Source organism: Syngnathoides biaculeatus, chromosome 4 (assembly GCF_019802595.1).
Source record: "Syngnathoides biaculeatus isolate LvHL_M chromosome 4, ASM1980259v1, whole genome shotgun sequence".
NCBI lineage: Eukaryota > Metazoa > Chordata > Actinopteri > Syngnathiformes > Syngnathidae > Syngnathoides > Syngnathoides biaculeatus.
Genome location: NC_084643.1, coordinates 24241015 through 24268923, shown reverse-complemented (window position 1 = coordinate 24268923; position 27909 = coordinate 24241015). Strand labels below are relative to the sequence as shown.

General features: G+C 39.9%; 1 protein-coding gene across 3 annotated transcripts in view; it reads left to right on the top strand.

Moving 5' to 3' along the window:
- The window catches only part of txnrd2.2 (thioredoxin reductase 2, tandem duplicate 2), a 45545-nt gene that overhangs the window by 10184 nt on the left and 7452 nt on the right, over window positions 1-27909 (top strand). The window contains exons 9-14 of one of the 3 annotated variants that reach the window (XR_009794528.1): window positions 952-1022; window positions 16055-16074; window positions 16457-16548; window positions 16629-16803; window positions 18107-18372; window positions 23356-23476. Coding sequence is in view for 2 of the 3 variants with exons in the window: in XM_061816541.1 (XP_061672525.1) it covers window positions 952-1022; window positions 16055-16074; window positions 16457-16548; window positions 16629-16803; window positions 20764-20826; window positions 23356-23492 (558 nt within the window). In the remaining variant the exon portion in view is untranslated. Of the gene's footprint in view, window positions 1-951; window positions 1023-16054; window positions 16075-16456; window positions 16549-16628; window positions 16804-18106; window positions 18373-20763; window positions 20827-23355; window positions 23493-27909 lie in introns of those variants that run through there. The other 2 variants (XM_061816541.1, XM_061816542.1) reach the window with 2 other exon arrangements.

The window sequence follows — 27909 nt, the reverse complement described above, 5'->3', positions numbered from 1 at the left end:
GATGGATTCATTCTTCATACTTTTCAAAAAGACCTGGTTTGTCATGAAAAATAGATTGCACGAGTGCAAAGGAAGATAGCTTCGTGGGTTCAAAATGAATGTGTATACAGATACTAAATAAAACAATAGATTAGTGGGGCGTAATCCTCTCAGAATGTAATAAAAGATCTGCACACCTAAGTCAAGGGTGCTAAATGTGGCAATGTACCCATTGGCGCCGAGCACAGCTTCGGCCGAGCCGCCGCTGAAGCCGTGCCTCGTCCGCCGTGATCACTGCTTTGGCCGGGGTGACTCATTCCGGCGCCGAGCTGCAGGTGGATCGAGCGGGGAGGTAGTTTGGCTACATGCGGTTTGGTAATGATCCGCATATCATCTAAATATGCCTCGAAACGATAGGGTAATATTGTCCCAGTCACTTCACTCGGTCGTGAGATGTTCTCTCCTTCGAAAAGAGCTTCCGTGTCAGAAGCAGCGTGTTCGTCTCCCATAGTAGGTGGGACAGCGTGTTTTCACTGGCAAATGTCCCAGTGTGACATCACGGACAGAAGATGGTTATTCTTATCGGTCCCTGAGTTACTTGAGACCAAGTAGCCGCTCACCGCCGGTTGTAGCTTTGTTGCTACATATTAGTAATGAACGTAGTAGTCGCTATTAGCCCTGCTCTTCGGGTGTGGTTAATGTATTCCTCATTCCTCATGTGCATGACACAGGAGTACCACTCAAAAGACACTAATTTCAGATACACTTGAGCAATAGGACAAAAAGAATTATTTAGTTTTGATCGTTGGATATGTTGATGATGCATGGTGGGAGCACAGTGTGTAAATGCACAGGGTGGGTAAAAATGCACATCTCCTTTTACAAGATCTTGAGAAAACTGTTTCAGGGCAGTAGGTTTTTTGTATTCATTAATTTGGTTAATCTGTTTACAGTTATAACACTTTATTCCAGATTCCGGGAGCAATGGAACATGGTATTACCAGTGATGACATATTCTGGATGAAAGAATCTCCTAGAAAAACGTGAGCATCTCTTCTCTCCAACTCAAATGAAATCTTTGTGTAACTACCTAAATTACAACACACTTAACAGCTTTTTTCATAATGTATATATTTTTTTATTTAATTAACACATTATTTTTGTTTGTGTGCACAGGCACACATTGGCAACTCGGACTCGCAAATTAGAATCAATTTGTTAGTCCTTTTACTTTTCCAAAATAAAGATGTCATTGTCCAGCAGATGAAACATCCAAATACATGACTTGGAAAATATGTACAGAGCCCTGGTCACATCTTGGTCGCAGTTTATTTGGGTGTCGTAAATTTAGTCACAGCAGCAGAAAGAGTATGCTGAGGCATTTTGGCTTCATTTTAGTTTAAAATGACTGACTTTAACCAGGATTCCTTGAGATATTGTGGCTGTTTCGTGCCATTCTCGATGCCATAAAATCTCTAAAGCCACGCTGGCAGACTGAACATCTGCTTCCGGTGCCCAATTGGTTAGCTGCTAGCTGCACTTAAATCATCTGCCACAATTTGTTGAATGAATCTTTCTCCCATAGATTCCGATTGTGCTTCCAGTCAGAAGTTTGTTTCACATTTTTTCCTTTTTTTTTTTTTTTTTTTTTTTTTCAATTGAACGGAAGGTTCCACAACGGAATTGGGAAGAACTTTCTGAAAATATTTGTTGTCACCCCAGCCCACGAGCGGGCTAGTATGGAATTCTTTGAATGTAAACACTGAAATATTTGAGAAGGATTTGCAAATCATAGTTGTTTATTTTGTATTTGCATTTTACACGACATCATCAACATCACTACATTAAAGTTTTTATAAGTAATTAATGAAGAATTGCTTAAAAAGGAAAAACACTCTTATTATTCTGGCATTTAGCAAATATTATTATGGCAATCATAACTGACCTAAAATAGTTAGTGTGTGTGTGTGTGTGTGGGGGGGGGTGCGTGCATGTGTGTGTATGAAAATTTTATACCTGCATTTTAAGACTTGAAACAAAAACATGACATTGGTGATCCCTTAATATACGTATTGTGTCGCAGTTGTTGATGCAATACATCCCTCTGTCACGCGCTATCATTCATCAGTAACAGTTTTTTTTCTTTTCTTCCTGTAAGCCTGTCTTCACCTTCACGATTCAAATTAATGGGAAGTATCCTGATTTATGACAAACAAACCCTTTAATCCAACCATATAGCACCTGTCATCGCTTGGTTAATTGGTCTATCTCAGACAGTTCCTCTTAGAAAGTGTGCAGACAGTAACTAGTGGTTGTGGCGTGCAAAGGTCCTTATGCTTGATGATGCACAGTGATGATGATGCTTGATCCATGGTAACAAGTACCGTGAAGTACATTTAGGTGCAGGCGTATTTGGACAATGACAGTTTTATATGATTTTGCTTCATGTGCCACCTCAATGAATGAAAGAAAACACACTTTGTGATTGATCTGTAGAGTTTAGGCTTTTAGTGATTTCACCGAGCTGTCTTTTACCATTTAGGTAATGCAGCTATTTTATGCACATTACATACATTTACAAGAAAAGAACAGTTCTTGGACAAATGCCAGTTGGATTTATTTTACCTTAAATTTGAATACCATAATTTTTGTAATGAACATTGAAGTCCTGAAGACCATGAACATAACCATAGTCTTTCGTCACTGGTGATAACATACAGTGCAAGGCCTTCACTGCATTTTAATTATTAACTGTGGAGTTTTTACATTCAAGGCAAGTTTATTTGTACAGCACAATTCATCCACAAGGCAAATTCAAAGTGCTTGACAGTGGCAAAAAAATTATTCAGCACAGAGCTTTAAAAATAATTCTTAAAAATCTCTCATTTGAGGATTTTGGTAAAGATGCACATACATTCCCCATATTATTCTTGATTTATGTTGATGTAGCGAAGGGGTTTGTCTTCACCAAGGAGCTTCAAAGTGCCATCACACTCTTAAGTATCTGACATGTTTAACACACGTTTGCTTGCTTTTTAAAAAACATTTTTTTTTTTTTTGCAACTTTTTAAACTAAAACTGAGCTACAGATTACAGTTATATCTTTGTGTAGTTCAAATCCATTGTGGCATATAAGGGCAAAATCATAAAACTTAATTTCATCTGTAGTAGTTGCATTTATATAAAGATGTGTAGTATGCTCCTTGGTCACATTTTGTCACGACTGAGGTTCTATGGATCGGTTTTGATTTATTTATTTATTTTTATTTATTTATTTATTTATTTATTTTTACAATAACCGTTATTAACACTTTGTTGTGGTTCATAGTTGTATCTTTTTTTCCCAGATTTACCTTCAGTATATTTTTATGTAATGCATTGTGTTTTTGAGTGTGTGCGCTGTCACCAGTCTTGAGCAATTAGCACCGGGGTATTCAAGTTTCACAAACCTTTTTTTAGGAAACACAATTAACCACTTAGAAATGCCACTTTTAGCTCGGGAAATCCTTTGGAAACCCAATGGATCTTTACTTTCCTCAGGGCTGAAAAATGTAAGAAATACCTTCATTTTCTTTAGAAGATACTAGTATCACGAACGCTACCAAGATGTTTTTCTGCAGAGCTGTCATGTCTGCAGGTGACGTCAGACACGCCCTTTCTGGAGGGAAAGATTTTGTGGGGGTTGAGGGGTGTCCAGGTAACTTATCTGTGTCTAACGGGCCTTGGAACACATTATACACCCAAGTGACAGATCTAGCCTTGCCCGGAAGCTGGCAACGGGAACAACACTAAGCATTTATCGTAATACTTTTTAATCTGCTATTAAAATGTACCTGGACTTCAGATGAATACAGTGATGGACAAACTTTGGTTTCCTATGTTTATTTTTGGTCGACATTAGACTATGAAAATGTGTTACAAATTAGAATTCACACGTTCAGGACTTTTGGGACCAACGAATGATTGAGTTTAAAAACGGATCACCATTCCGATCACAAGATGGAGCAATGGGTCTATTTAGTTCATTTACTATATGTACAAATGTACTAAAATGCTCCAAAAATATATATTTACAACAAATGATGTATCCTTGTCCATCTATATATGCCAGTGAGCCATACTGACAGACATAGCAAAGTAATGGTCTTCTTTTAGATGGCAGTAAATACATAAAGGCATTAATTAATCTATGCCTAAAACTTTTTGCGGCGTTTTTGTTTGTTGTGGTGTAAGTTTGTTCAGCTGTAAAGTATGTGCCTTGGGTCCAAAAAGGTTGGAATTTGCTGCTCTGGTCAGATCATGTGTTCCACAGAACGGCAGCATGCTTACACACGACTCCAAGCCTTAGCACTAAGTTGCTGGGCTACATAAAATTTTGTTGCCTGCTTGCAAGTCATATTGTATTATAAGTACATGAACATAGCTCTTGCAAGCCTTAAATGAACATCCTCCCCTGTCCTAAGCTTCGATGACACATTTTTTTTCCCTATTTTTATAATTCATTCGGTGTGATCCACTAGTGTTGTCGCTGCCATGATAACGAGTGTTTCGGTCATATTTGCGTTGACGAGATGGAGCACAATAATACAGTAGTATTATGGTATAGGAATACAATATTTTATTGCCGTAGTCTGACATAGTGAAAGTGCAAATATGTCATGTAGTCTGATCTGCGACTTACTTGTCACCTCTTAGCCGTCTTGTCTCTCCCATGCAGCTGGCGACTTTTAATTTTTTTTTTAAATAACTATTTGCTGTCAGATATTTAGTTGTATGTCAAGACACATGAACGTGGTAAAATAAAAAAAAATCTTGCTTTTGTATTCAAATATACTGGGCATGGTGGCAACGCAGTGTAAAGCAAAAAAAACTTTGTGTACCACATTTTATACACAAGGTAAAACTCAACGTGCTTTACATGATTAAAAGTATTTAAATACAAAGAAATAAAATATTTTGAACAGGGTGAAAATAAAAATTAAATAATTAAAAATGAAAATAAAAGTATAATTAAAACAACATACAGCCCAAAAAATGTAAATGAAAAGTGGAAATAATCTGAAAAAGCATGAGAGAAAAAAAAGACATTTTTAACCTGGATTTAAAAGCATTCACACTTGGGGCTGATGTCACCTTTGTTGTCAACTTATTCCATTTGTGTGCAGCATAATAGGTATGGTAAATGCAGCTTTACCTTGTTTGTTTTGGACTCTCCACTCCACTATTTGACCTGAGTCCCACTGGGTTTACTACCCTTAGCATTACTTTCATGTATTCAGGACCTAAACAACTTAGTGATTTATAGACTAGTAGCAGAACTTAAATACCTATTCTAAAACTGACTGGAAGCCAGTGTAAAGACTGTATGTGCTCTGACGGGTTTGTTCTGGTCAGAAACCAGGCTGCAACATTCTGAATGAGTTGCAGCTGTTTGATTCTCTTTTAGGGGAGTCCAATCAAAAGACCATTGCAATGGACCTTTCCAACTGCCGATCTCCAGCTACGCCCCCTTAGCTACAGTTGCCATGCCCCACAATCTTCCAAAATGGCGACTGAACAAAATAGCTTTTAACTGGATCCTCTATTGCGTATTCCAGATAATATTTGGGTATGTTTTTTGCCAAATGCGTCAGATTTGTCCAATAGGGTTCTACAGAGAGGTCTCAACTATTTCACACAAGGATATGTACAAAGAATTAATATTTTGGACAGAGCAGGACGCAATGTTAGAGTTACAGTGAAACTTTGGCGATCGATGCAAAAAAACTTTGACGCCTCACAAACTTCATATTGAAAGACAACAGGATAAAATTGTGGAATCGTACTGCACATGTAAAGCAGGGTGAGTACTTTTTACTTAGAAAGCTCACGAGAAATATTATCGTCTTTATAATTAAGTAGGTGTATTCATTTGACTTTACTCGTAATGGAACCCAGTGCTACAGTGAAGAAAACAAGTGTTTGAACATCCTGCGAGATTGCAAGTTCTCCCACGTAGAAATCATGGAGGGGTCTGAAATTTTCATCGGAGGTGCATGTCCGCTGTGAGAGAGATAATCTAAAAAGAAAAATCCAGAAATCACAATGTATGATTATTTAACGATTTGTGGGATTAAGCTGCAAATAAGTATTTGAACACCTGTCTATCAGCTAGAATTCTGATCCTCAAAGACCTGTTAGTCCGCCTTTAAAATTCCACCTCCACTCCATGTATTATCTTGAATCAGATGCACCTGTGTGAGGTCGTTAGCTGCATAAAGACACCTGTCCACCCCATACAATCAGTAAGACTCAAACTTGTAACATAACCAAGACCAAAGAGCTGTCCAAAGACACCAGAGACAAAATTGTACAACTCCACACGGCTGGAAAGGTCTACGGAGAAATTGACCCCTCCGTACAGGGCACTTAACCACGCCTCCTGAAGTGACGTCACGCCACGTGCGCTCACGTAAGACAAACAGTAAAAATGGCAAATACAATACAATACATTCTGAACTGAGACAGACTCTATGCTTCTGATTTCATTCAATCATTCACACATAGCAATGTTATGCTAGCGGAGAACGTCTCGTTCATTTATACGAGACGTGTATTAAAAATCAAATTTAGGGCATATCTTTGTGCAAACACAGTCTGGTTAAGCTTCGGCCGCGACCCAGCAAGAAAGCGACACATTTGTGCAGTCCGATCATCGCTAAATATCGCTCAACAAAGAATAAGTGTGTCAATCGTTCACACGTAGCAGTGTTATGCTAGCGGAGAACGTCTCATTCATTTATACGAGACGTGTATTAAAAATCAAATTTAGGGCATATCTTCGTGCAAACACCGCCTGGTTAAGCTTCTGGCCGCGAGCCAGCAAGAAATCAATACGTTTGTGCAGTCCGATCATCGCTAAATATCGCTCAACAAAGAATAAGTGTGTCAATCGTTCACACGTAGCAGTGTTATGCTAGCGCAGAACGTCTCATTCATTTATATGAGACGTGTATTAAAAATCAAATTTAGGGCATATCTTCGTGCAAACACCGCCTGGTTAAGCTTCTGGCCGCGAGCCAGCAAGAAATCAATACGTTTGTGCAGTCCGATCATCGCTAAATATCGCTCAACAAAGAATAAGTGTGTCAATCGTTCACACGTAGCAGTGTTATGCTAGCGCAGAACGTCTCATTCATTTATATGAGACGTGTATTAAAATCAAATTTAGGGCATATCTTCGTGCAAACACCGTCTGGTTAAGCTTCTGGCCGCGAGCCAGCAAGAAAGGGACACGTTTGTGCAGTCCGATCATCGCTAAATATCGCTCAACAAAGAATAAGTGTGTCAATCGTTCACACGCAGCAGTGTTATGCTAGCGAAGAACTTCGAATTCATTTATACGAGACATGTATTGAAAATCAAATATAGGGCATACCTTCCTGCAAACATATGTGTTCCGGTTGATATTAGATGGATTTAGTTGATGATGCGGTCTTCCACAAAGTTTGATCCATCGAAGGCATTTTACGTACTGGGTCTTCGGTTTTGGAAAGGGTACGAATCGAACTCCACCAACTAGCCTTTCACGATACCTGTCGTCACTATTACAAAGTCCGTGACTACACCTCTTAACCATATTTTTTGTTAAATAACCCAAATACGCGATAAAACGCTAACTAAACCTATACTGGACCATTCAATGTTGTCAGAGAAAATGGCGGGAGCAAAAATGGGCTTTGGTCTATGCAGATCTCTGGCCTCTGATTGGTCAGTGACGCGGATTGCGCAATATCCACGGAGGGGTCAATTGCCAAGCAGCTTGGTGAAAAAAGGTCCACTGTTGGAGCAATCATTAGAAAATGGAAGAAGCCAAACATGACGTTCATTCTTAATTGGAGTGGAGCCCCATGCAAGATATCTTTTCATGGGGTCTCAATGATCCTTAGAATGGTGAGGAATCACCCCAGGACTACACGACAGCCTTGTGAACCCTTTTTTTTAATGAATAAAAGTGCAAAATAACTTTAAACAAGCATGAGGGTGAAAAAAGCAGACGTTTTTTATTTGCACAGAAAGTACATAACGTACAAAAAATTTAACTTGCAAGTAGAGGTAGGATGAATGGAACAAAAGAAAAAAGCAATGCAAAACAACTGTTTCAAATGTCTTCGGTGGAGGTGACTTCCCCCTTTCTAACAAAGAAAGACTCTAATGTAGACCGTTTTTGCCGTCTTTTGAGAACCTTCCTGAAGTGGCTCACAACAACGTCATTGAAATTTTGCAATGCTCTGCAAAATTCTGCTTTGTTAGGGTGATGGAGTTCTACAAAATTATGGATGTCGTTCCACTTGGCGCAGATAGCTTTTATATTGGCACTTGAGACGTCCTTCCTGCCTTCAGCCTCATCTGATCGTCGATTTCGACATCCCATACTTGTTCGATAGCTCAGAAACACGCACACCAGATTCATATTCGGCTATCAAATCTTTCTTGAAGTCGACAGTTTCACACACCACTTTGCTTTTTTCAGCACCAGCAGTTCCACTTGCCTTCTTTGGAGCCATGCTCGGGGGTTAATATTGCTCAATTGGAAGAAAAAAAAGTCACTACCGGGACACATCCATGTGTAGAAGAGAGTGTGGGTCAAATAGTTGCGTCGTGCGCAATTGCGCGCGTTGTCGTTTCTGTTTTTTTCGGGGGTGCATTCGAAAGCACAATTACAAATCGTCGTGGGTCCGCTTGTCAAATCAATTGGGATTACCAACATTGTTTCTATTTGTTAATTCAGGGAATACACACGCGCACACACACTCATAATATAGGTTTTTTTTACAAACATGGACAGTACAGTCACCCCATGTGTGCCCTGGCTGTATTTATTTTATTTTTTTATTTAGATTTTAGTAGTTAAATATAGTATTCTACGTGTTACAGTACTGGTTCTTTTAAGATATACTTAAAGTTGAGTTTTGGTAGTACATAAATACTAAGTTTCAAAATAAATGAATCATTTTTATTATGTTTTTTTAAGTATTCATAACTTTGGATAGATAGAGGGATACTAGATAGATGTCTAATTACTTCATTGATGGATACTAGATTGGTTAGATCTCTCCATATACACAAGTACATATACTGTATATATACATTAGGGCTGCACGTTTTGTTTGAGCATCGTTATTGCAATGTATGATCTGCTGGTGTTCTGTAATATACAGAAAATCAGCTGTAATATTAAAGATGTCCAGCAGAGGGGCGTGTTTGGATCTGCTGTGTTTACCATGTCTCCAGGAAGAAACGACTCAAGCCAGGCTCATGCCAGCTGCGTGAGTGAGAATTCATTGACACCGGTAAATGGTAGTGTATGTATTCTAAATTTAATACATTGCATAATTGTAAATGTTAATTACTCAGAAATTTTGCATGTTCTCCATGTGGTTGCGTGCGTTTTCTCCGGCCACTCTCGTTTCCTCCCACATACCAAAAGCATTCATTTATGAGAGACTCAAAATTGCTCTAAGGTGTGATTGTGAGTGCAAATGGTTTGTTTTTATGTGCTCTGCAATTGGCTGGCTACCAGTTCAGCGTGAACCCTGCCTCCTGCCCATAGATAGCTGGGATAGGCTCCAGCACTCCTGTGACCCTTGTGAGGAGAAGTGGCTCAGATGGATGGATGGATACAATGGCTGTTCTGTCAGTGTGGTAACTTTTGTGTGTGTGTGTGTGTGTGTGTGTGTGTGTGTGTGTGTGTGTGTGTGTGATATAAGATTAAATTTTAATATTGTCTCAGCCAGAACTGCAAGGAATACAAAGTTCTCAATGTCCTTTCACCATTGTTCCTGTCATACGGATGTGTATTTTTGTTTGCACGCTAAATCCACAAGCCCTGTTTTTGTTTTAATTCCTCGTTTAAAAAAAAAAAAATGCCAATCAAAAGTTTTTCCCTCATGGTTTAGAGCTGAAAGCTGCAGCTGTATATTGAAATATATAATGCAGTCATTTGTTTCCAATATCATGCAGCCCTTATATACATGTGTAAAACAGAGGGAGTCAAAGTTTTGGAGACACTTTTTCATTCAGTAGAATGAAAACATTTTTAGCTGACTGGTATTGTATATTTTAAAGAAACATATAGAAAAATAATGGATATGTACAATAAATTACAATGTTAATACCTCTACGATATATGTTCATGCACTCTTGACAGTGCTCTTAGAAACATATACTGTAATTCTGTACTAAAGATGTATGTATTTGGTTGCACATAAAATCCAAGTGTGTGGGATATGACTTTTGTATCAAGGTCTGATTAATACATTTCTGGGAATGTTTACATGAATAATGTTTTTTTTGGTCCAATTTTAATCATTGAATTGAAAGCTATTTCACACAGGTCATTTGGATAAGTACTTACTCTAATGAAACTGAACTGGGAAATTATCTCTAGGATTTTTGAAGGCTTGCCAAAGGTTTTATTGGAACTGATGGAACAATGTTGCAAATCATTGTCATTGTTATTCAACTTTTTCGCTTGTCCCGTTAGGGGTCACCACTCTGTGTCATCTTTTTCCATCTAAGCCTAACTCCTGCATCCTCCTCTCTAACACCAAGTGCCCTCATGTCTTCCCTCACAACATCCATCAACCTTTTCTTTTGTCTTCCTCTCGCTCTTTTGCTTGGCAGCTCCATCCTCAGCACCCTTCTACCAATATATTCACTCTCTCGCCTCTGAACATGTCTTAACCATCGAAGTCTAGAGTCTTAAATCAACCTACCACACATTTTTGAGAAGTGGGAGGAAACCAGAGCACCTGGAGAAAACCCACACAGGCATGGGGAGAACATACAAACTCTACACAGGCAAGGCCAGATTTGAATTCTGGTCCTCAGAAATTTGAGGCAGATGTTTAGTCACCTGTCCTCCATTGTGGCAATGAATTTACAATGAATCGTAATTATTAAATATCTTAACTTGCTGTTCATGTTTGTGCAATGTTAATTATTCTAATATGTAAAATTTCCCCATAGTGAAAATATTTCAGCCTTTGGTTTTAAAAAAAAAAAAGGTAATTGCATGACTGGAATTCCTGGGCTTCATACATTAGTTAAGTGGAATTGACCTGTGTACAGCATGTGTGTCACAATAGCTGAAAAGGGTAAATTAGGTTATATACCTCACAGTAGACAAGCTGTAAAGACTCACAACCAGGAAGGTACAGAATCAGGCACGAGAACAAATACAAATGGGTAGGAAAAATTTGTTTTTCACAGATGAAAGTATCGAATCAAGATAAAGCCTTTTCCCCTGCTCATCTTTAAGCCACTCACAATATGTGAAAAGTGCATCTGAGGATTACACAGACATGGGGCAAGGGGCATTGAGGCTCTTAGAGGTTAGTCTTAGCGTGGACAAGGACAGGATTTGCTGCAGGAATTCTGAACTGTCAAGTACATGGTATACTGGTATAAACAAGTGAGAGCAGGTTCTCCTGTGTGCAGGTGATGGGCTTCACTCAGCAGACTTGTATGTGGATTTGAGCTCTCAACATGGCAGTCCCCATCCACAGGGATTACTTAAAATGATAGCTATTAGGGCTCCTCACTGCAATAGAGTTTAGTGTTGGATTAGATATGTTATTTACCTGGACCACACACTAAATAACCACATTAGCCACCGTACACCAGCACAATATAATACCTTTCAATACAGAAGCTTAAAAACAACAATTTGGAGCTTGACAAAAAAGTTGGAGTGTCAGTATACAGTAGCTACAGGGGAAAAGTATTTGTATCCTTTTGTAAATTAAAGATTGTCAGTACAGTTAACACGCTCATATTTGTGGTATGGCATTCGTGAATTCACCTGCTCTGCGATTTATTTATAAAGAGGACCCTCATTTTTTTATGCTCTTGCCAAACCAAAACCAGTTTTTTTTTTTTGGTGTGATCTGGTAGCTTCTTATTGTCAAAGAAGTATGTCATTGAAGTCAGGACTTTAACATCAAACAATAAGTAGTAACTACGATCTTGTGGCATCCATAAACAACTGCAAACTTTATGGGGGAAATCAATCCGCTAAATGCGGGATTGCACTTGAATGAACCTGGAAAACAGGTTAGTGGACTTCATCTTAAATTGGCTGTAACTAGCATAACTGGTTGATGACATGATGGTTTGAATCTTTCTATCCCACTGAAATGCTTTCTTTGTGGCTGGTGTATCCGGGCAAAAGTAAAAAAATAAGTAGCACATACATATCATGTATCTATACAAATAAATCATACAGTTTAAGCACGAACAAAGCCTAAAATTAGATGCAGTAATCCCTTGTTTTTCAGTTAATGGGGACCAGAACCCCCGTGAAATGTGAAAAAACCGCAAAGTAGGAATTCCCCCCCACTTTACACACCAGGAATTTTCATATAAGTGTGTATCTGGTTACCAGAATGATTAAAATAATTAAACGGTATTTATACTTTATATATTTGAGACCAAGATTACAACAGTACACAGATTTACTTAAATCTTTAATTATAAAACCTTTGTTAATCTTTTGTGCAACAGTCGCCTGACCGTCGTCAGGAAACCCAGGGGAGACGCCTTGGTGGCGGGAACAATAATGGTACGAAACATTGATATGCTGCTCGGAAGGATTTATTTGGTCCTTAAAGCACTCTGATTCAACGTGTCCTCTCTTAAACACTACACATCCCAGGTGCCCTCGCTAAACCTGTAAACTGTACACACTAGCAACTATTCGCAGTGCGTTTCTATCCCTTCTCACCCTCACTACTCCACACGCCCCTTGCAGTCCCGTCTCACTCGCTCTCGCTCTCTCTCTCTCTCTCATCTCTCTCTCTCTCTCTCTCTCTCTCTCTCTCTCTCTCGTCTCTCTCTCTCTCTCTCGTCTCTCTCTCTCTCTCTCTCTCTCTCTCTCTCTCTCTCTCGTCTCTCTCTCTCTCTCTCTCTCTCTCTCTCTCAGGAGAAGCTCATAGAGGCTTTAAGTTCCCTCACTTGCAGTATTGCAACATAGTAATCGTTAACACGGTTCCTGAAGTATGCAAAGCCGTCCTCTTCTAAAAAAGGCCTGTTTCATCCATGTTAAAAACTTCCCGCCATCTTTCACTAAATGAGGTTAGGAAACTCTTCCTCCACGTAATGACGAGCAGTGCCATAAAGAGGCACGTTCCTGAGGCCGTATCTTTTTTTGAAATTTTTCAAACCACCCTTTGCTGGCCAAAAAGCTTTGTCCTCTAGGTGGCAAACCACAATGCAGCACAATCCAAAAAGGAAAAAAGTGCCCTGGACGACATCCCATTTGGTACCACAGTGCCCATGTCATTAGCTCCACAAGGTGGTTGATTCTTCCCGCTGCATCCCAAAAAGGATAAAAATGCTCAGGTCACGGAATAAAGCCATTCATGCTCTCATTGGAGCCGGTAACCAATCACGCACCTTGTATCAACGTGTCGTTCTGCAATATGCCGATCTGGCTATATTTTTCAGTTTTGTTTTGTTTTTTTTTTTTTTCAATAAAAACCGGCGAAGCACTGAAGCTGCAAAAAGTCAAGCGCTAAGTAGCGAGGAAACCTTGTATTGTCATCTTTAGTACCTCTTGAAGGCATCCTGTGTACAACAAAATACTACTATTAATAGTGAATTATTTAATATTTCTGCAGGTGCTGTATCTCACTCTCCTGCGACAGGGCTCCACCAGTCACCTGAACCATAACAAACTGCTTTGACCTGTTTTGCTGAATGCAGTAGTTTGTTGTGCACACCCCCTCTTACTCTCAGTTTTGCAGCAGAGACACAGACACACAGGATACATTTGGAGAACGTTGTTGGTACCACTGTGTTGTTTAAAGAAAACCCCACAGTAGTCCTGAGTGGTGCCATGTGATCTGACACTGATTTAGCTTGACCTTTGAGTTCACTTTTTATTGCTGCCCATGTGTCCATGTCCATGGAGGTTGGCTACATTCCCGTGTATCTTAATTTCCTGAATAATATTGTATACGCAACAGGTACAGGTAGATTTAGCAAATAGACATTTAGTAACCATAATTGATCTATTGGAGGCATCGTAACCGACTGGTGAGAGCATCTGCCTCACAGTTCTGAGGACTGGAGTTATAATCCCAGCATAGCCTGTATGGAGTTTGTATGTCTAAAAACTGCGTGTCCACCTGCATGGGTTTTCTCCAGGCACTCCAATTTCCTCTCGGAGCCTAAAAACATGCATCGTAAATTAATTGAAGACTCTAAATTGCCCATAGGTGTGAATGTCAATGCAGATGGTTGTTTGTTTTATATGTGCCCTGCTGGCAACAGGTTCAGGGTGCACCCCGCCTCCAGCCCAAAGACAACTGAGGTAGGCTCCAGGACTCCTGTAACCCTTATGAGGATTAGCGGCTCAGAAAATGGATGCAGAGATGCAACTGTAGTCACAGGAACATCAAGCTGCTTGAAGATGGTCTAGTAGTCTTTACCTTTAACATGCTTGCCAATAATTTTATTTCTAATCTCATGAGAAAACTCTTTCTTTCATCAGGTATATTTAGTGTGATGCACATTGTGTCACCAAACAGCACAGTGATTACTTGTCACCTGTTAAATAAACGGACGGAATGATCACAAATTTGAAGATACGTGATAAGAATTAGAATAGACCCCTTGTTTGAACATGTCCTTATGGTCAAATTATTTTCTTTTCAAAGGTTACCATAATTTTTGTCCAGGCCTCTTTCACACGAAGTAGCTGAGCCTTGTGACCCTAGTGACCATAAGTGATTCAGAAATTGGGTGGAGAAATGATTCTGTTGAGCCACAATTCAAACACAATGTCTGATTTTCATTGGTTCATTTTCATGTATTTTTTGTGTGTATTATTACTTTTGTTGGCATCACGGTGGGCAACTGGTTAGCACGCCACTTACTTCACTGTTTTGAGGATCTGGATTCAAATCCGGCTCGCCTCTATGGAATTTGTATGTTCTCCCATGCCTGTGTGGGTTTTCTCCAGCTACGCCGATTTCCTCCCACATCCCAAAACACGCATGGTAGATTAATTGAAGATTCAAAATTTTCTGTAGATATGAATATTGCCTTTTGTTTTGTTTATATGTGCCCTGCGATTGGCTGCTGACCAGCTCAGGTTGTACCCTGCTTCTCATCCAGAGTCATCTGGAAGAAGTTCCAGCAAGCCCTTGACCCTAGTGAGGATAAGCACTACGGAAGATAATTACTTTTGTCAGCTTCAAGTTCTTTCTGTGACTACTATGAGTTTCTCTTTCCTTAACAGAGGGGTACCAACAATTTTGTCCATGTGCCTTGTGGGTTTTCACTGTTTATTCATTCAGCTTCCTTTCAGAAATGCAACAAACCCCCATGCCCAAAAACTAACCCTGTGACACTGTTGAGCAATCCTGCTACTCTTGTTTCTCTCCTCTGCTTGCTCAAATATGCTTTTTTTAATGCAGTGTTGTAGAACACTGGTGTATATGATTCAGATGGCTTTCTAATATTTTGTTTGTCCTTTCAATGGCAATACAAAAAATCCAATACAAATAAAATTTAAAGCAATGTAAAAAAAAAAAAAAAATGATGGTGTAGAAGTGATTAAGTGCCACTGCCTCATAGGTTTGGTGTTCAAATTTTGCCTTTTCATTTCCTGTGTGGAGTTTGCATGTGCTTTCTCCTACCTCTCAAAACATGATTTATAGTTAATTCAAGAGAGTTAATTGTACATCAGTGTGAGTGAGTATTAATGGTTGATTTTATCAGTAAAGATAGTACATTACGCTGTCCCTTGCTCAGTCAGCTGGCGTTGTCTCCAGCTTACCCACAACTCTCAACTAACCTAAATTGACTGTGCGAAGACAGAATATTTCATACAGATCTCTGTATTACATTTTATTAGATATTGGTGGTGTATCATATGTTGTTGCAAATGAATCAAACGCAAATCAGCTTTATGAAATTCAAAAAAAGAAAGTGACCCACAGTTCACTGTACAACCTTACTACAAAACACATATTCTGAATTTCTTATCATAATTATGCTAAATATTTTTTTCCCCCTTTTTTTCCAGGCTTGTGGTTGGCGCGAGCTGTATCCTTTCTTGCCCACTAATGTTGCTTCCTTATAATGATTGAACGTCAGTTAAGAAATTGTGCAGCTGTAAACTTAACTTTGATTTACCACTTGGCATCAGGCCAGTGTTGCATGAATAACGTAGTGTTTGTTTTAAGGTGAATGCACAGTAATGGAGAGCCTTTTAGTATTTTTTAGAATTTAAAACACATGCTAGCATATATGAAGCAGGTGGAAAATAAAATGACATTTTTGCAAATACTGTTATATAATTTGCTATGGTTTGATGCTATTTAGGCTACCATCTTAAAATGCATGAATATTGGCCTGTATGATTTTCACCAACTTTGGTATTACTTAGTATGGATGAAAAACAACAATTCCCTAACCCATTGCTCAGATGTAGCTCTGGAGTGTGCAGGCTTCCTCACAGGCATTGGCTTGGACACGACGGTGATGGTTCGCAGCATCGCCCTCCGAGGTTTTGATCAGGTATTTTTCTTTTTACAAAAGGCCATTGTCATGATGGAAATTCATGGGTTTCCATGGTTTAATCCTTTTGTCTGAAATAGCAAATGGCAGGATTAGTGACAGACTACATGGAATCTTATGGAACCAAATTTGCATGGAGGTGTGTCCCCAAGAGAGTGGACAAACTTCCATCAGGAGCCCTGAAAGTGACCTGGAATGATGCCCTCACAGGCAACGAACACAGTGACACATACGATACTGTTTTGTGGGCAGTTGGTAAGTGTGTGAATAAGTCGAACATTTCATATTTAATGCAGCCAGAGATCAACCAGTATGAAACCAGGATTCCCTTATAGAGGCGCCTGATAATACTGTACACTGATTAGTGACGACATTAGCACAAGCTCCTCCATTACAAGAGCTGTATCATACATTCAGTCTTAACATCCAGTTTTTTAACCACTTATCCTCACAAGGGTGGCACGAGTGCTGGAGCCTCTCCCAGCTATCATCTGCCAGGAGGTGGGATACATCCTGGACTGGTCAACAGCCAATTACAGGGCATATATAAAGAGAGAGAGAACAATTGCACTCACAATCACACCTAAGTACAATTTAGGGTCTCCAATTATTGCATGTTTTTACGATGTGGGAGGAAACCAGAGTGCCCAGAGAAAACCCACGCAGGTACGGGTATAACATGCAAACTCCACAGAGGCAGGCCTGAACCCTGGTCCTCAGAACTGTGAGGCCAATGCTGTAGCCAGTTGCTCCACTATGCCACCTCAGTCTTTACAAAGACACTTTATACAGTTCTGTGAAAAATATTCGGCTCCCTTCCTGATTTTTTCTTTTTTTTTTTTTTTTGGATATCTATCACACACAAAGATTTCAAATCCATCCATCCATCCATTAATCCATTTTCTTTGCCACTGATCCTCTCAAGGGTTGCGGGGAGTGCTGGAGCCTATCCCAGCTATCAACGGGCAGGAGGCGGGGTACACCCTGAACTGGTTGCCAGCCAAGCACAGGGCACATTGAGACAAACAAGCGCACTCACAATCACACATAGGGGCAAGTTAGAGTCTCCAATTAATGTTCCGTATTTTTGGGATGTGGGAGGAAACCGGAGTGCCCAGAGAAATCCACGCAGGCACGGGGAGAACATGCAAACTCCACACTGGCGGGTCCGGGATTGAACCCGGGACCTCAGAACTATCAGGCCAATACTTTCCAGCTGACGCACCATGTCGCCAGGTTTCAAATCATCAAACCAATTTTAATATCATTCAGAGAAGAAATACAAAATGCATTTTCAAATTACAATTCAAATTATTAAGGCACAAAAAAAAAAAAATACTAAACTTTCTGATCCTCTGTGAAGAGATAATTGTGTAATTGTGAAATCACATAGTCACTGTGACTAACCACAAATTTGGGAAAGCTGAGTTAAATTTCACAGGCCATATCCAAACCTGATTACCACCATACTTGTTAAATCAATAAAATTGCTGAAATAGAATCTGTCAGAGAATGTGAAGTACGCTACAAGAGCTCAAGAACCAATGCATCATTCCAGGAATCCAAGATATTCAGGAAGAAAAGAGATAAAAAGTGATTGGAATCCATCTGACTGGAAAAGGTTACAAAGCCATTTCCAAGGCTTTAGGTCCCCAGCGAACCACTGTCAGAGCAAGAGAAAACTGGGAATAGTGGCAAACCTTCCCTGGCGTGGATGACCAACTAAAATTACTCCCAAGAGTGTGACGACGACTCATCCAGGATTTCACAAACGAACCTCAAACAACAAACAAGGAACTGCAGGCCTCGCTGGCCTCAATTAAGGTCAGTGTTCATGACTCTAACATAAGAAAGACACTAACCAAAACTTGCCATCCATAGGAGAGTTCCCAGTCAAAACCCTTGCTGTAAACAAAGAATAAAAACCCTTGTCTCACATTTTACATAAAACATCTTGATGATCCTCAGGACTTTTGGAGGAAACATTCTGTCGACTGAGTCAAAAATATAACTTTTTGGAAGGTGTGTAGCCCGTTACATTTGACGTGAAAATGATATGGTATTTGATAAAAAGAATATTATGCAGACAGTGATGCACAGTGGTGGGAGTGAGAAGGTCTGGGGCTCCTTTGCTGCCTCAAGACCAAGACAACTTGCTGTGATTAGAACAATGAATTCTGTGTACCAGAAAATCCTGAAGGAGAATGTCTAGTTCATGACCTCAAGCACTCTTGGATCAGCAGGACAACGATCTGAAACACACAAGCAACTCCACCTCTGGATGGCTCAAAAAAATAAAAAATTAACGTTTTGGAGTAGCTACGTCATCGTCCAAATTTAAATCCAGTTAGATGCTGTGACGTGACCTTAAACTGGCAGTTCATGCTAAAAAAAAAACCTCCAATATGGCGGAGTTCAAACAATTCTGCAAAGAAGAGTGGGACAAAATTCCTCCAGATCAATGTGAAAGACGCATCAACTATTATCCCAAATGCTTGATTTCAGTTATTGGTGCCAAGGGTGGCATAACCCGTTATTAGGTTCAGGAGCAATTAGTTTTTCACTGAAGGTCAGAAAGGTTTGAAATCTTTTGTGCCTTAATCAATTTGTTATTTGAAAACTGCAATTTGTATTTCTTTGGGTTGTCCCTGAATGATATTACAATTGGTTTGATGATTTAAAAAAATGTGTGTGATTGATGAGAAAAAATAAATCAATAAACGTAGTGAATACTTTTTCCACTGCACTGCAACTAGTTCAGCATGTACCCCGCCTCCGGCCCGTTGATGACTGGGATAGGCTCCAGCGCTCCCTGTGACACTTGTTAGGATAAGTGGCTAAGAAAATGGATGGATTTTATTGTTGTCATTTGTAGTGATAAAACACTCCACTATCATACAGATTGTTGTAGCTAATATATCAGCTATATACTGTAAGATGAAACCACATCACAATCAAAATATCTGACTGCATTTAAAAATGCAAAAGGATAAATAGATGTTTTGTGCCATGATTTGACTTTTACCTTATATTTAGCTTTCAACCACACCACACAAGCAAGAGGATATTTTTTCTCGTTTGCTATACAAGAGAATCTGTGAAAAAGAGTGCTGGTTTCCCTGTCCTCTCATTGCATTTATCCAAGTTCAGTGTTTTCCTCAATAGAGTGCAGTCTCAGCAAATGATGGTGGAATCAAAGGCTGAAAACAAAGTAATAAAGACTAAATAATGGGGATAACCAGGGGAAGTGTTAATCACCCTCCAACGGCCTAGTGGCTGGCTGGGTGGAGAGGGACAGCACCAGGCAGGATGAACCAGACACAGGGTCACTGTATTCCCCTCTTTGTTCTCCTTCTCCGGGTCTTCCTGTCTGTGCCAACCTTGCGGAAACCAACCCGCATCTGTCTGCCATCCCTACCCGTGGACTTTAACACACCACATTTAACAGCCATTTTACTCTGCTTTATCCATTTTATAATCTCCTACTTCACATAACCCACACTGCCAGCCTGAAAATGAACAACCGACACGGACAATATCACAACCATTGTCTCCGCTTTATAGGCGTGGAAACCCTTTAAAACTGCCAGGTATCTCGTGACCTAGCTTTTCGAGTTCTGTCTCTGTAATGAGTATTTTTTGTGCGTGATGAGAGAGTGCTTCGGTCATATGCGTGTGACAGTAACAAGGATGTGCGTGACCCTGCAGCCGCACTGACGTTTGCCATTTCCTCTTCTGGTAAAATTCCCACATCTCAGCGTGGGACCACTGGTGTGAGTGATGTTTGCAATGAATTCTGGAAACTATTGTCACATGCGTGAGATGCAAGTAAACCTTATATTTTCTTTTTTCTTTTTGACTAGATTAAATGCAGCCAAGTGCTATCCTCCTTTTGTTCCCGTGAAATAGTCAACCAGGCAACTTAAGTGTTAAGTGTTTCAAACTGCACATATATATATTTTTTTTGACATATGATGCACCACGGAATGGTATCAGTGTCAAAGTTGAAAAGCTTGATAGGGATCAATGTACCAGAGATGGCACTTATTATGCGATAGGAAAAGGTGTACACACGCTATTTGTCCATACATGGAAACTTGCACTTTACATATTTATGAAATGGTGGCATTATTCTTCCAATTAAAATGAAGTGTGCACATGCACACCCGACCTGTGCCCTATCCCCACTGTGTCTCACTTGGTCTGTAATAACAGGGCCACCATTGACTGCCATCATGGGATTGGATATAGTGATGGACCATGCACCGCAACCCACAGGTGTGGCATCCTTGAGCACGGCACCAAAACCATTGAACTTCTCTGAAATATGCATACATTGTGTGAATTCCACCATATTGTAGGAAGCCTTCCCAGCAGAGTGGAAGCACTTGTTGCTCTGAAGGAAAGTCCAACTCCGTATTTTCATCCATTTTAATTAACTAAAGTTGTAATGGCCATGTGTCCCATTACTTCTGATTTTAATTGTTGTGGGCTGCTAGATCCATCGATCCAGTCTTTTATCTTTCTGCTTTAGTGAGAAAACAATTAGCGCATGGGTTAGGTCTTTGATCCCTGTATGTCGGATTTATGATTGCGAGGCCACTTCCGTTTACTGTGACCTTACACTATAGAGGGCAGGCAGGGTCAGGCCTCAGCGGGGTTATTAAAGGCCTGACGGGTCTGAGGAACTGTATCACCACTGTCTAACATCCTTCTCCTCAGCCATGCATCCCTCCACCTTTCCTCTGTTCCTTCCTGCATACATGGGCACTCCCCTGTCCAGGTGCAATAGACCAGGAAACAGAACATTTCCACTTCCTTTGGACAGGCAGACGGTGGACATTGCTTTTCCGCCTCAGTGCACCCGACAGTATTCTGGAATATTATTTAAAGTAAAGCCCCATGTTGTGCAGGACATTTGATGTTGCAGCAGTTTATTTGTAAGATAGATGAATAAATAAATAAAGCAGCTTTAAAAATCCAGTCATAGTTGAGCTTTTAAAAATGAAAATAATGTTAATGCTGTAAAAATATTAATTTATGTTGGAAAAAAAAATCTGTATTTCCCAAAGTTGCGCTAAAAATCCAAAGAATTTCAATTCTAAAGCCTGTAATGTTGAATTACAATCTGCACCTCTTGAGCACCTTTGTGTGCTGTAGTGGAACAATCTTTACCACAAGCTAAAATTATGGTATTGTATTTGATTAACTTTGTTTGTTTGTCTTTTTTCCTTTCCTGCTTTGGACCATGTCATTGTGCATTTTTTTTAAGTACCCTGTTAGTTTCATTCACAAAATGTATAAATGTACGTGATATGCAATACATTCATTTTGCAGTCCCTTCTTCATAAATTTTATCTTAAATTGTTTTGTGGTCTTCACTTGGAAATTTGCTTTTAGGACCCAGTATAATCTGCTCTCCCAAGAGAAAACAATGGCATACTTCCAATTTGTCTTTGTTCGTTTAATTGATCAGATAAGTGTTCATTTTTTATTTTACTTGTGAAGGTTTGTTGTTGCTAATTAACCTAGCCATCTGGAAGCTTCCTCAGAATGTCACAACAAGCATTATTCATGATTGTGTGTGTGCATGTGTGGTTATGTCTGCATCGGCATGCTCTCCAAGTCCCTTATCAATGTTGTGTCCTCTGCATACAATGTTGTCACTCTTTGGTGGAGTTACAGACAGGAAGGCCCACTATGTAAGGGAAAAGTCTTAGCAATTTTGAATATTTTTAGACTTCGCCTTATTGAATACAAGAAAGGATGACGTAAATATTTTAGTGGCTTGCATACATAAACATTTGGAAGATTTAAGACTTTACAAAAGGGTACAAAAAAGTTACCCGAATGAGAATATAGCACTGCAGTTTTAAAATAATAATAATAAATAAATGGAAACGACATCAATTCAGCATACACACCATTTCAAGTACTGTATATCTTGAGCTGCCTGGAAAATTGAAAGTTGTATATTTAGGAATAATGTCTTGCTCCCTTCATTTGTTCGCCCACCACCCCACCCCCGCCTCCCACTCCCCCAAAAACACACACTTTTTTTTCCTTCTTTTTTCCATTTCTGCCACCCATGTTGTGGAGTAGACAGGTCCCTGTTGTCCCCCGGTCGGTCTGGGGAAAGAACGTTGTTCTTTGGCTCCAGCCAGGAAAAGGGTCTCGGGGTTTGTTATTTTTTTGCTTTTCGATAGTATCTACATGTACCTCAGGGTTTGGTGTTTATTATGCTGCCTAGACTAGTTTGAGTACCTACGCTGAGGAGGAGGGTGGTGGGCGATTATGTGGTCATTTCTCAATCACCATGGGGATTCCGTATCGACAGAATCAGTCAAATGTCCCAAGGGATTGTTACACATCAAAACCTTAATTTGAGTATTGTGCTTATTTTATGGGTCCTTTTGCTTTCATTTAGGTTTACGTTACAATTGTGCATTTTTCTTCATTTATTTTTGTAAAAAAATTTCACGGCAGTATTAAGATGCTGCAAGCGGACCTTGGAGACTATAACTAGAAACATAGACTGTCCTAAATATTTACTATACTGCACTTTGGCTGGTTATTAATGATGCACAGTGTGACTTATGTTTCAACTCTTGTTTTTTTTCATGTTTGATTTTTGTTAAGAAAATCAAATTTACACACATGCATTAATAAAGGGACAAAGTGAGGTGACATACATGTTTGGAAGTTATACGACATTGTATTGATGCTTACCTTTAACCAAAATTCACAGCAGCATTTGTTGGGCAATGTGAAGAGTTTGTAATGAAGATTTCTTTATGTTTACTGCAGGTAGAGCTCCTGAAACTAAAGCTCTTGGTCTCAACAACCTTGGTGTACAAGTCAACAAGGAGACGGGGAAAATAATTGTGGGAGTAGATGAATCTACCTCTGTGCCAAACATCTATGCTTTTGGGGATATAGGACAGGTATGCATCCCCACCACATCCTATGACAGTACGCTTCAGAGTTTTAAAAATATATTTTTAATCCTGATTTGGTTTCTGACATTTACACCCATTCACCATGCATTGCTTTCTTCCACTTAAAATTGTCTAATTAATCTGATTGCAGCTTCTTAACTGTAAATATTATATACTCATTGTAGTCCTCCATAATGGCAGCTTTGACTGATGAACTGGGGAAAAAAAACAGCATTTGCTGACTAACTAAAGGCATATATTGTAAAACAGTGATTCTTAACTGATGTGGGTCAGTTAGCCAAAGTGGGTTGTGGAATGATTTTTAGCAAACAGCTCATTAAAAAATATATTACCGTGAAGAAAATAACAATTTGAACACCCTGCTACATTGCAAGTTCTCCCACTTAGACATCATGGAGGGGTCTGAAATTTTCATCGTAGGTGCATATCCACTGTGAGAGAGATAATCTAAAAAGAAAAATCCAGAAATCACAATGTATGATTTTTTTTTTTTTTTAAACGATTTGTGATACAGCTGCAAATAAGTATTTGAACACCTGAGAAAACCAACGTTAATAATTGGTACAGTACCCTTCATTTGCAATTACAGAGGTCAAATGTTTCCTGTAGTTGTTCACCAGGTTTGCACACACTGCAGGTGGGATTTTGGCCCACTCCTCCACACAGATCTTCTCTAGATCAGACAGGTTTCTGGGCTGTCGCTGAGAAACACGGAGTTCCAGCTTCCGCCAAAGATTTTCTATTGGGTTTTGGTCTGGAGACTGAGTAGGCCACGACAGAACCTTGATATGCTTCTTATCTTAGGAGCCACTCCTTGGTTTTCCTGGCTGTGTGCTTCGGGTTATTGTGTTGAAAGACCCAGCCATGACCTATCTTCAATGCTCTGACTGAGGGTTCCCCAAAATCAAACAATAAATGGCCCCGGTCATCCTCTCCTTAAAACAGGGCAGTCGTCCTGTCCCATGTGCAGAAAAACACCACCAAAGCATGATGCTACCACCCCCATGCCTCACAGTAGGGATGGTGTTCTTGGGATGGAACTCATCATTCGTCTTCCTCCAAACACGGTTAGTGAAATTATGACCAAACAGTTCAATTTTGGTCTCATCTGACCACAAAACGTTCTCCAATGATTCCTCTGTTTCCAAATGGTCATTGGCAAACTTAAGAGGGGTCTTGACATGTGCTGGTTTAAGCAGGGGAACCTTCTGTGCCGTGCATGATTTCAAACCATGACGTCTTAGTGTATTACCAAGAGTCACCTTGGAAACGGTGGTCCCAGCTCTTTTCAGGTCATTGACCAAGTCCTCTCGTGTAGTCCTGGGCTGATTCCTCACCTTTCTAAGGATCATTGAGACTCCATGAGGTGATATCTTGCATGGGTCTCCATTCCAATTTAGATTGACCGTGATGTTAAGCTTCTTGCATTTTGTAATCATTGCTCCAACACTGGACCTTTTTTCACCAAGCTCCTTGGCAATTTCTCTGTAGCCCTTTCCAGCTGTGTGGAGTTGTACAATTTTGTCTCTGGTGTCTTTGGACAGCTCTTTGGTCTTGGCCATGTTACAAGTTTGAGTCTTACTGATTGTATGGGGTGGACAGGTGTCATTTCAATCGTTCTTTTTTTCAGTGTTCTCAAACGCGGATGACACATGTGGCGTGTGATTAACGTGTGTCTAACGCATGACTTAACGTGTTTGTAATGCACGAAACGAGTGTAAGAGCGACCAAATTAGATACCCCTAAAAACCATTAGCGTGTGCAAACGCGTCATTGGGGCGCGACAAGGGATTTGTCAATGTAAGACGAGTGTGTTGAGCGTGTGACCAATGGGTGAAAAACGACAGAAAAGTGTTTTGCTGGCGTGTAATTTTTACTGTGGAACCGGCACTAAAACGTTGGAAAGTTCATGGTCACTTCAGTTGTTGTCGTGAGTTAGAACAGTGAGCATCATGCCGCCGAGAAGAAAAAAAGGGCGCGGACTTCAGCAACTAGCGCTGCTAGTAAGAAAGCTAAGCCTCTTTCATCACGAGCAATGTGTTAGGAGGAAAAACAACAGCAGGAGGAAGAGCACGTCCGCGAAGTCACGCACCATGTGACACCCCCTGGGGACCCTAAACACCTTGCAAACCCCAGTGAGGATGGTCCGACAAAGAGACAAAAGAAGCAGAGAAAGGATTGCAGGATCCTGGACCGGGCTGTTGAGGATAGTCTGGTGGAGTTTTTCCGCGAAAACGAACTGCTGCTTTCTGGATCTTCCATAGCAGGTGCTCTCTACTGTAGCTTAATATTAAATGGACCTTGCTTTTACAAAGCATCGGTTTATATACCCATATGCATGGAAGTTCGGGAAACGCTCGAATGACGCTCAATGGACACCGACGACGTTCGTTTCACTTTGGTTACACGCTGTCTACGCTAGGGGATTGTTCAGTGGGCGTAGACAGGTTGCCAGTGAGTCGTTCACTGCAAAGCAAACGATTAAGTAACAACCAAGTAAAGCTAAAGTTACGACTGACTAACGATAGGCAAACGCGTGCAACACTCGGCGAACCTTAGTAAAACGTTCCATGGATGTGCTTGAACGTTCTGCAGCATTTAAAATTAAATGTTGATGAACGCTGGTCTCGGTGATAACTTTTGTGCATGTTCAAAACTTTTTTTTCGGACCGGCGTTCTCCGCCGATTCCCAGCGATCATTGACGTTCACTGGCGTGGAAACAACGCTACTCTGGAGCTATCCCGGCGACCATGGGCGACTACCAACGTTTCCTCAAATGCTATAGGACGCTGGCCAGAACGTCATGGTGTGAGGGGGCCATGTATCAGACAAATAAATCGTGAAAAAAATCATACGTTATTTCTGGATTTTTCTTTTTAGATTATCTCAATAGTGGACATGCCCCTACAATGAAAATTTCAGACCCCTCCATGATTTATAAGTGGGAGAACTTGCAATATAGCAGGGTGTTCAAATACTAATTTACTTCACTGTTTAGTTAAATAAAAATGTTGCCTATTTGACTTTATTTTTAGAATTACATATATGTCTAAATAATGGAAAAATGGGAGTTCCACGAAACCAATTCTTTTGAAGTTGGGCTGTTATGTTAAATAAAAAGCTGAATATAATCATTTGCAAATCATGTTCAACGTATATTTAGTTGAATACTGTTCAAAGACAAGATATTTTTTCACACAGAAACTTTATTGTGTTTAACAAATAATCATCAACTGTTGGATGATTTTCTCACGCACTTGTTCACAAAGAGGTGAACATCACCAATGAAGCTTCTTTTCTACCCAATCATGGCATCCACCTGTTCCCAATTAGCTTGTTCCCATGTGGAGTGTTCCAAACGTTTTTTTGATGACCTTTCCTCATCTTTCTCTGTCTTTTTTGCCACCTGTTCCAGCTTTTTTTGGAACGTGTTACAGCCATTAAATTTTAGGTTAATTATCATCATTTGCTAAAAACAATAAATTTTATTAGTTTAACATAAATATCTTGTCTTGTGTATTTAACTAAATATAGGTTGAACAAGATTTGCAAATCTTTGTATTCTGCTTATTATTTAACAACATCCCAGCTTCATTGAATTGGGTTCGTAGAACTCTGATTTTTCCACTAGATAGATATGTAATTCTAAAATCATACTAAACTGAAAATATGGATGCAACCTCAGTCACTCACATTTGACGAGTGGGTTCGCGTGCCATCGCACTCGCAAATCTGCAGTCGAGCACAAAAAATCACGCACGTAAAATTTGTTACGAGTAGAAAAAATAGATATTGAAAGAAGTTGCTTATATTGTGTAGTCTTGACATTAATGTACGTGTTTATTTCATAAACGTTAACAAAACAAGCCTGCTCCTAAACAATCAGTATTCACCTGGAAAGTGATACCAAAACCCCATGTTCCGAGCTGCTTCACGTACTGCGAGCGCATTTATGTCAAAAGTCATCAACATAATGAGCCATGTCAAAGGAAATTCAGTTAAACTGGGGGTCCTGAATGCGTCGAATGCGAGGCAGTTTTGGTTGATCGTGTGACGGTGTGCCCCCCACAAAAAACAAAACAAAACAAAACAAAAAAAATTACTATCATACACCTCGTCGCTTGATTCAGGTGTGGCCACTACGTTGATCGCACACACATGAAGGCACGTTCTAGTAAAATGGCCTCCTATTTACAGGTGTCGCTGCGATGCGCGCGTGCACCCGTACCCCCCCCCCTTTTCCCTCGCCTCCCTGTTATATATCTAAATGCAAATGGTCATTTTCCCCGTTGTACGCGTTGTCTTAAAGTTGAAAACTTTTCCCCTCTCCATGCTTTTTGAAAATTTAGATCTACTTCTAGCTTTCATCAATGGATTGACAATAAATACAGCCATAAAATG